Source organism: Lactuca virosa, chromosome 9, assembly GCF_052849685.1.
Source record: "Lactuca virosa cultivar CGN04683 chromosome 9, Lactuca_virosa_CGN04683_v6, whole genome shotgun sequence".
Classification (NCBI taxonomy): Eukaryota; Viridiplantae; Streptophyta; class Magnoliopsida; order Asterales; family Asteraceae; genus Lactuca; species Lactuca virosa.
The window spans coordinates 12797244-12808047 of NC_136434.1; the positions used below are offsets into that span (position 1 = coordinate 12797244).

Here is a 10804-nt window from a genome sequence, read left to right on the forward strand (position 1 = left end):
GTCGATTTCAACCGGCGACTACAGATTTTTCCTGCTGCTTCTGTAACACTGCACAGCGAGCCTCTCTATCAAAAGAGAAATACTTGCTATATCTTTCCATCTTCAAACCAAAGTGCACACCCTAACAGAAAAGGTACGCCGCAAATGCAATTACTTTTACATCACAACACACACACTCTCTCTGTAATGTGTAGATATATACAATGGAAAAATAAAAACGTGTCTGTGATTCTTGATTTATATTTTGATTTGAGCGGAAATTTCATGAAACTTTAATGATTTAATGGATGTTCATCTCGATTAGAATTTCATCAACTTCGTCAATACGTGAATGGATTGATCGAATCTAATACATCTTCTCATTGACGCCAAATCCTCCCACCTTTCAACTTTAAAACCGATACCAGTAGAATAATGTATGTGTTAAAAGTTACAATAAGAATAGTGTTAAGTCAGACATGAAATTTCACCCTTGTCGATGGTGTACCTATAACAAAAGGAGCATTATATGATTATTGCATATTCTTGTTATTGGTTAATTTTTTTGAAGTAGTATGTTAAATCTCACAACCATTTGAATTTATTTTCAAACTATAATAGAATACAAACAGTTTTTTAGTACAAAATAGTAGAAATGTTGTGATGGTTTATACAAGAGTGGTGAAATAGAAATAAATTATTATTATGAAACTGTTGAAGTAATATTTACCAACAAATAATACAAATAATGTTTAAAGAAATCTTTACATGAACATAGAAAATAGAAAGTTGTGAAAAACCACCTGCAACTAACATTTCCTAGAAGCTACTTATCCTAATCTTATATTAGCTTAGAAAATGGTTTCTTTGGTACTGGTATCATCTTCACAAACCATCCAATAGGCCATGAAAGAGCTGCAATAGCAATACAGATTCCCCACTGCACTCCATTTAATCTATCTGTATCCGCAAACTTCTTTAAAAACTCCACCATAACAACCTGAAGAACAACAGTCATCCCAATAATCCCCAGAAACAACCTGTTCCTATGTATCCCTTTAAATATATTCCTTTTCTCCAGCTTCCTTGAATTAAACTCATTGAACACTTGACACAACACGAAAGTATTAAAAATAATCGTATTCTTCACTCTCTCATCCACGTCAAATATCTCCTTACCCCTGAACTGAAACGTCAGCAGAATGATTATCTGAAAGATCGATTGTGCAAATATGTTTCTCCACATGATGTTGGCTATCAGAGGCTCGACTCTGCCAACTGGAGGCTTGTTTAGGAGTTCATCAGTTGGACGTTCTGTAGCAAGTGCCAAAGCACCCAAAGTGTCCATGATCAAATTCACCCACAACAACTGGACAGCTGTCAATGGGACATCATCCGCAGAAACAGCAGCAATGAAGTTGATAACAAGAGCTGCGATATTAACGGTGAGTTGAAACTGAATAAACTTCTGGATATTATTATATACGCATCGGCCCCACATCAAAACAGTTGAAACAGACGTGATGTCATCATCCAAGATGACAATATCTGAGCTTTGTTTCGCGACTTCTGTTCCTTGAATCCCCATTGAAAGACCGATATCAGCTTCTTTGAGTGCAGGTGCATCGTTTGTTCCATCCCCAGTGACTGCAACCACGTGGCCTTTTCGTTTCAAACACTGCACCATTAGAAGCTTGTCAAAGGGAGAAGATCTTGCCATTACGCGAATCTTATCAACTTTTTTCATTCTTTCTTCTTCTGTTAGGTTACGAAACTCCACACCTTCTATCACTTGTTCTTCGCGTATTTCTTCGCTGGATTCGAGTATTCCGCATTCTGTGGCTATTGCTTTTGCTGTGAAAACATTGTCTCCGGTGATCATTTTGATTTCAACCCCAGCAGACCTACAGGTGTCTATAGCTTTTTTGGCTCCTGGTCTACATGGATCTTTTAGCCCGACAATCCCTAGCAATGTTAAACCTCCTTCTGATAGTGTTTCATCTTGCTTATACGCGAAAGCAATGCATCTTAGGCTACTCGCTGCCATTCCTTCAATTGTTTTCTCGAGTTTTTTTCTCTCATCGTCATCTATAATTGTTATACACCCGTTGCTCTCGTAATAACCTGAGCACATTGCGAGAACCATTTCAGCAGCTCCTTTCCAGTGCACGTGTACAGTGTGGTCCACATCTCGCCTGATTAAAACACCACTACGTTTTTTCTTTGAGTTGAACGTCTCGACGTGTACAACACTCGAACTCTTTTTCAGTTTCTCCATGTCCATTTCCAAATCTGTAACCGCCCACGACAATATCGCTTTTTCAGTTGGACTCCCGGAGTATTCGGTTACATCTCCTGATTTGAAAACCGTACCCGTGGTGTTAAACCCGATTCCTTCGTGTAGAAGTTGAAGGACTTCTCCGGCGATTACATTGGTAGAACTTGAAATATACTCATGGCCGAGCCAGAACTTTGTTACAGTCATGTGATTCATGGTTAGAGTCCCGGTTTTATCGGTGCATATAACAGTGGCTGAACCCATGGTCTCACAAGCTGATAGCTTCCTAACCATGGCTTGATCACTCATCATTCGTTTCATGGAGTACGCGAGTGTGAGCGTGACAGCTAGCGGTAGACCTTCCGGGATGGCCACCACCACGATGGTTACCGCCGCCGAGAAGATACGTGTAACCGAATCGAACACCTCGTTTATATTTGTTCGCTTCCCGTTATACTCTTTATTACCATATTCGTCTTCTGTGTTTCCCGTGAAATAACGAATTAACATAACTGTTAAAACTAGGAAAGCGACACCGAGACCTACCTTTCCGATTGAGGATGTCAGTTTGTTGAGGCGAGCTTGTAATGGTGTTTCTTCGTTATTGTTATCGCTAGTGATTGAACTCATCATTTTTCCCCACGTGGTGTTCATTCCGACTGATAACACGAGCATCCGACAATTCCCATCGACCACTTTGGAACCGGAATACAAGAACGGATTCCGGAGGGAATCGGCATGTAATGGTTCGCTCTCGCCAGTCATGCTTGACTCATCGATTAGAGTGGAATGCCCGTCGATGAACAGCCCATCCGCTGGAATTTGGTCTCCAATGTTTAAAATCACAACATCTCCAACGACTATATCGAATATGGAAATCTTTTGTCTTCTTCCTTCTCTAACAACGTCAATCTTGATATTATCACTTATTTTCGACAAATTGTGGAACTGACCCTCTTGTCGGAAGTTACTAATCGCGGATACAACGATAACAAGAAATACCGCGAGGAATATGCTTCCACCTTCATACCATCCTTCTCCAATTCCGTGTTCTTTGATTCCGAATCCAAGAGAAAGTGTGGCACAACCAAGTAGTATAAGAATTGTTATATCTTTAAAAGCCTCGATAACAAAATAAAGCAAACCTTTTGGAGGTTGCTTTGTGTAAGTATTCGAACCAAACACGGTTCGAATACCGTCTAAATCTCGAGAGTTCATCCCGCTCTCGAGATTAGTTCCGAGCGCATTGGCTAAGCCGTTGACGCCACCAAACTCGTGCAGCTTTTCAAAGTCTTTGTTTTTTAGGGTGTCAGTGAGCTGCGTCGGATTAATATCTGATACATCGCTAATACCCTTCTTGGGAACATGATGTGGGATGATTTCGATGACGGAATAGGAAGGGATGGAGATGATTTCTGAAATTGGTAGTGAGACAATGTTTTTGGCGATGGAAACCATGGTGTTGGAGAAGTAAATGGTGAAGTATGCACGACGCCATCTTTTTTTAGCGATTGTGAGGGTGGTTTTGCTTACGTTGTACAACATGATGCCGATGTCGTGTGTTTGGAATTCTTGTACCATTTTGGTTACAAAAGTTGGAAAATGTGAAAGGGACTGAAAATATGGGTTTTAAGATGGGGGTGTGGATGTATTGTTCCCGACCTAAGGTGGTTATATATCCAAAGTATGTCCAAGGAAACTTCCAAGAACTTGAATTCATATTTATCATCAATTTCCCCCCATCCTGTGAAAGAATATATTTATTTATTATACTCGGTTCATATTTACCCAAAGATTGCTGTACTTTATTATACTCTTTAAGAATATTCCCGGCACCTTCGTTCATAGTAAATACCAAAGTAAGTAAAGACGTATTGGTTTACTTTAGATAACGTATTTTCAAAATCAAAATTTTGATGTTTACGTCATAATAGTTATAAGCTAGCTGTTAAACTTTGATTTTAAAAGTGTATCTTAAAATATAAATTGATAAATACTACGTTCTTTTTACATGTAATTTACTTTTTAAAAGTACATTTTTCTTGAAATAATGAGAATATATAATCCTACCGAATAGTCACGAAAAAGTTCAAATAAGGCACCAAATTCGTGTTAAGCAAATAAAAGGAATGAGGTAGTTTGTTTCTTGGTGTCATGGTGTGTGCGTGACGTTGTTACGTAACTTACGTTGACAGTGACCATTTTTTTATTTTTTATTTATATAATGTGTTGACTTTTTTTTTCAAACAACAATAAATATAATGTGTTAACTTTTTTTTTTCTTATGAAAATCTATTCCGTCAAAACAAACATTAATAAGGATTCTACCGCGTTAACTCTCATTTTTATTTGTTACAATTAAATTAGATTAGAGAAGAATTACTTAACAACAAAGTAATCTCTACTTATATTCAACGGCATGCAGATATATTAAAATAGTGAAACTTAACAATGTATTCTTAAATAAATATAGGTGTGAGAACGAAATATCATAATCCAAACTGGTCGACATTGTATAAAAATTTTACGTTATTGCATATAGTAACCATCACCGTTATTTTACAAAAATAAATTTCTTTATAGAGTCCAAATGAACTGTATAAATTAAAAATGACAAAATTAATTTAATGAAAAAATAGGAGAATAATGTATCAATCGATTAAACTTTTAACTTTATATGTAGAGTTGAATAGTTGTGGATGGCCTAATATCAATAACATGATTTTTTTTATTCCCATTAAGTTATTTATGATAAATAGTCAATAACAATTGAGATCATATTTTGACGTAAAACTGTTTATGGTATGAAAAAAATTTCCAAGTATTCAAAGTCAATCCAAAAAGTACTTTCTGTTGCAAGTTCAACTAAAAGTAGTTTGACTTCAAATGAAATCTAAATCATCAAAAATACAAGGTTCTTGACAAAATTCACCGGTTTAATGGAATTCATATAAAACGGAAATAGATAAATAATAAACCTAAAATCTTTTAAAATTGAAGATATCGACTTCGGAGTCCTAAATAAAAGAACACGAGTCTGAAGCTATCGTGAGCAGCTTGACAAAACGTGAGCTAGTCGACATATTTATATCATTATGTGAAAAGAGAAAAAGGGAATGTTACAGTGACAGGTGCTTTTGCTTCCGGTACGGGTTTACGCGGCGGCAGGTCGGTGAAGCAAAAGCTTATCAAACGGCCGTGGTGCAAAGCCTGATTCACAATAATTATATTTTAAGGGCAATTAATTAGGATACTCAATGAATTTAAATTTTATAATCGGAAAAAAAAAATTGGATCGATCAGATCTAGTTTTATGCTATGTTCCATATTTTTTTTTTTTAGAAAACATTAAATTAAAGGAAAACTCCCTCACCATAAGTTTAAAATTTTATTTTACAAAAAGAAAAAAAAATCAAAAATCAAAAATAACTTCAAATAGCTATTGATAGTTTTTAATAGAGCCAACAAAAGAACGACTCAACCCAACCCCGTACACAACTAGTGTTATACTCGTCCGGTGGATAGATTAACCGATATAAAAGCAATAAATCGATTTTACTTTCTTTTAAAGCATCCTACTTTCATTTGTTACCATTTTAGCATTGGACAATGAGAAATATACCAAATTATATTACATATGAATGAATAAAAGAATATTAATCGATTAAAACACAATAAAATGAAATCAAGTTCAAAATTAAACTATATATAAATATGGATTTTTTTCAAAGAATAAAATTACAAAATCTGATACCATGGCGAGCATCCACAACCTTTGACTTCATGTAACCTTTAATGTTGTCAAGAAGGATCTAACATCATTTGGAGCAATGTATATTTGTTGATGTGTTTATTATAGCATCCTACTTTCAAGTACATTTTTATTTTTTATAAATTATTTTAAATGAAGTATAGAATTTGCAAAAAAATATATTTACCAAATTTAAGAAACATAAAATATAAATTATTCATAATTTAACAAAATAGACGACAATAATTACCATTGTTGTTAACACTTTTGACAATATCAATTCAATATATGGTTAGAACAACTATTGGCATGAAGATAAAACCCGATAAATAAATTCTCAACTTGTGACATCCCAAAAATACAGTCTAAAAATTCCATTCTAAATCATTAATAAACCATAGTTATCCAAAACACATATAAAAATCATAGATCGTGTGTAACATCCTGACTCCCAGGTACTTCATTTATTTATTTAATGAGTGACTCGACGAGTTGGGTGTTCGACTCGTCGAGTAGAGTTGGTTTGAGCACGTGGGTTTAAAGACCGACTCGACGAGTCAGGGAGCCGACTCGCCGAGTTGGCGCTGTAAGATGAAACCCTAAATCTACGAGGTTGGGACCTATTTAAAGGAACTTATGTCCTCATTTCCGCCTCACCAGCTACCCAACTCCCCTGTGTGAAACCCTAATCGGCCATTGGAGCTAAGAGAGTGTGATAGAGCTAATATTTGAGTGTTTTGGTGAATCATTGAAGGAGAAGAGGAGAGTATCAAAGCTTGGACCAAGAGGAGACTTTGGATCTAGAGGTACATCAGAGTTTTGCTTCAGTTGGAGGTAAAAAGATGCTAACTTGATCTTTCTTTGTGTAGATCTTGGTTTGGGGGAATGTTTAGGGTTTTCTCCCATCCACTTTGTGTTATTGAGCCCCTTGAGCATGATTTGAGGTTGAAACCTCAGATCTGGAGTGTAGGAGGTCTTGTGAGTCCAAAGACCCGAACTTTATTGAGCTAGAGATAAGATCTTGTGCATCTAACCCTTGTGGGAGCTTGATTTGGCATTATGGAGCAAATATGCCATGCATGAATGTAAAGATTGAAGCTTTACGTCATAATCAAGCCTTAGGAAGTCAGATCTGGAGTATGGGGCATGGGTTCTGCCTTAAAGCTTCTGAATGAGAATTTGACTTAAGGGACTCGACGAGTCAATGAGCTGACTCGACGAGTCGGCTAGGGTTTTCACGATGAGATTCAACATGCGATAACTCGACGAGTTGATGGGTCAACTCGGCGGGTTGAGTTGGACTTCATGAGGATTCTGGAGGACCAAAGGGACTCGGCGAGTCACACAGGTGCACTCGGCGAGTCGGGTCAACATGGACTGTTGACTCGAGTGTTGACTTCTGTTGACTTTGGGGTTTAGTCAAGACAGGGATTATGGGGACCATGGAGGGGTAAAATGGTCTTTTAACCATTCCAAGAGTTAGAGAGAGAGAGAGAATAGCCTTTGGTTTATTAGAGTTGTGAACAGAGTATTAATTAGAGATAATTATCCTATGTGTTAGGCGGAGGCTAGATCGGTGATTCGTGTACGAGGTGTATCTGCTTGCTTGCTTCAATGTAACATCCATAAAATTTGCGCCAATTTAAAACTTTTTAAATCATTTAAAACCATTCAGTCATTACAATTTGTTTTCAAAATAATTTAAACATCAGAGTTCCCAGAAATCATAATCATCAATTGAGGAAGTGTACGGTCACGCTTTCGCCTTCCCGCGGCCATCCGCTGAACATGAAACAATAAACTAAAACTGTAAGGCCGAAAGCTTAGTGAGTTACCCCCAAAATACCAACCTCATATAACCATAATCATATCATATCAAAAAAATACAGAACAACATACATAATGAGCCGTCAGCCTGCTGGACCGCCTCACAGGCCTTCAGTCTATCTGGACTGCTCTCCGAGCCTTCGGTACGTCTGGACCGCCCCGCAGGGCTTACAGCCTATCCGGACAGCTCGTCGGGCCTTCGGCCTGACTGAATCCCTTTGCAGGGCCTTCAGTTTATCCGAACCACCCTGGGTATGTTGGCCTTCGGCACAAAGCAGGACCGCCTCAAGCTAACCCCAAATCAAACAAACATGTGCACATAAATATCATACACTTGCATATATATATGACAGTCATACCGATCTAACAGATCATCAATCATAGCAACATCTTATAACCAGGATACTGACCTAACCAGGTCACTAACATAGCATCATCCTATATACCAGGATACCGATCTAACAGATCATAACAGCATACAACATCCTATCTACCAGGATACTGATATAACAAATCATAACAGCATACAACATCCTATCTACCAGGATACCGATCTAATAGATCATAACAGCATACAACATCCTATCTACTAGGATACCGATCTAACTGATCATAACAGCATACAAGCATACTATAACCAGAATAACAATCCAAAGGGCCGGCCTTGGTGCCTTAGACCCTGTTGATATAGTGAGGATAACTCACCTCGCAACTGATGCGCTGAAGTGATAAGCTCAACTCTCGAATCACCGTCACAAACTCCACCACCTATATCCACCATAGAACCATATTCGTAAGTTTCCAATTTCCCAAAAATGCTCCCAGAAGTCAAATAGTCAACCCTTGGTCAAAGTCCAAGTCAATGGTCAAGGTCAACAGTCCATGTTGACCGGACTCGCCGAGTTCATGCGTGTCCAAAGTCGAGAAAACCCTAGCTGACTCGCCGAGTCCACGACAATCTTAATCGGACTCGCCGAGTTGACCATCCAACTCGTCGAGTCCCTTCAGTCCATATCCAAACAGATGCTTATTAAGCCATCATATGGTTCCATATTGCAGATCCATCTTCCCAAGGCATGCTTATCACGTAAAGTTGCAAACTTTACGTGCATGCAAGGCTCTAAAGTCTCATAATGACAAAACCAAGCTTGCAATAGTGTTTTACACTTAAGGAGGGGTTCATACTTGCCAAAGCTGATAGCTTTATGGACTTACAAACCAAAGAGAGTTCAGATCTGAAGTTACAACTTCATATCTGAGCTCATACCTAAGAATAGCTTCAAAATATGCTAGAAAGCCCAAATCTTTAACCAAATGAGATCTAGAATGAAATGAGGTCAAGGTAACGACTTGATACCTTCCAAAAGATGCCAACTGAGGTAGATATCAGATCCCCACATGTTCCTTGCTTCTAGCCACTTGCTCTCCAAGCTTTCCTTACAAAGATTTACCTTCCAAAGCTTAAAACACACAAGGAAGAAGCACACACACTGATTAGGGTTTGTTGGACTCTCAAGAGGGTGCAAGGGGGCTGAAGGAGGCTTATGATCCTTTAAATAGTGTGCAAAACCCCGAAACTTAGGGTTTCATCCTCCAGCTCCTACTCGTCGAGTCCTATCTTGGACTCGGCGAGTACGTCACTTAAACACGTGGCCCAACTCGCTGCTACTCGACGAGTCCTATCTTCGACTCGGCGAGTAGACCTTGAATTATGAAAATTAAAACCACAAATTAATACTTGAGAATCGGGGCGTTACATTCAAGGTGAGTCTTCTCACTATACTTGCCTAGAGCGGTAACCTTTTTGTGACCGGAGGGTCTTATGTGCTTATTATGAGTATTGTGATATCTTGCATTATGTCTTTGTGATTTATGCTGTGTATTATCCTGAGCTTACTGAGTTAGGACCAGAGGGCCCACCCGAGTTGTGGGACCAGAGGGTCCCACTGAGACACATTGACCGGAGGGTCGTATTGAGTTAGCCTCGAGTGGCTAATGTGATGTGTGTGGTATTTTGGGGAACTCACTAAGCTTCGTGCTTACCGTGTTATATGATATGTGTTTCAGGTACTTCTCAGAATCGCGGGAAGGCGCCGGCTTGACTGTACACACACTTGAGATGGAGTTTATGTTTTGTGGATCCTTGATTTTTAATCAAACAATTATGGAGTTGTGTTTTAATAATTTGACGATTAGGATTTGGTGAAATGTGTTTATGAGAATTAAGTGATTTATAAAACGAAAAATTTGTTTGAACATTTACGGTGTTACATGGTGTATCTCAAAAATATCACAACATCTGTCAAATATATCAGAGTATAAACATCCCAGGCTGAACAAATTGTGTGTGCACTGCAATCATCCTGAGCTCCTCTTTTGAAAAACCGAAGTACCTGAAACCAAAACTGAAATCTGTAAGCACAAAGCTTAGTGAGTCTCCCAAACTACCACATACCATACACATAACATGCAACTAGGAGATACAGGCCCCGTCCACTCTCATGGAGATTTGGGCCCCGCCCACTCTCATGGAGATTTGGGCCCCGCCCACACTCCGCTGTCTAGGAGATTCGGGCCCCGCCCACACTCCGCTCTCTAACATGCATACAAGTATCACACAGAAAACAAGTATATCTACTCAATAATACAATGAGATTCGGGCCCCGCCCACACTCGGCTACTATGAGATTCGGGCCCCACCCACACTCGAATAATAATGAGATACGGGCCCCGCCCACACTCACATACATAAACAAACACATACAAGTATAGCAATCCAACAATCTGACTATATCTATACTCTGATAATAAAGAGATACAGGCCCTGCCCACACTCAGCTACTAACATATCGCATATACGGGCCGGCCTTGGTGCCTTAGACCCGTTCATACTGAAGGAAACTCACCTCGCACTGCTGAAGTCCCGCGAATAAATCACGGGCTGCTGGCTGACAGATCACCAAGCTGTC

The 10804-nt window shown here is 38.8% G+C and overlaps 1 protein-coding gene across 1 annotated transcript; it reads right to left on the reverse strand.

The window, feature by feature from the left end:
* Positions 1–768: 768 nt before the first annotated feature.
* Positions 769–3892, reverse strand: LOC145138185 (calcium-transporting ATPase 12, plasma membrane-type-like). The gene has a single exon (XM_079072309.1). It carries the CDS (start codon positions 3836–3838, stop codon positions 821–823), a length of 3018 nt encoding a protein of 1005 aa, XP_078928435.1. The 5' UTR covers positions 3839–3892; the 3' UTR covers positions 769–820.
* Between the last annotated feature and the right edge of the window lie 6912 nt (positions 3893–10804).

Excerpts from the sequence above, each read along its gene's own strand:
- LOC145138185 (XM_079072309.1), bottom strand. The coding sequence starts at position 3,838 with ATGGTACAAGAATTCCAAACACACGACATCGGCATCATGTTGTACAAC.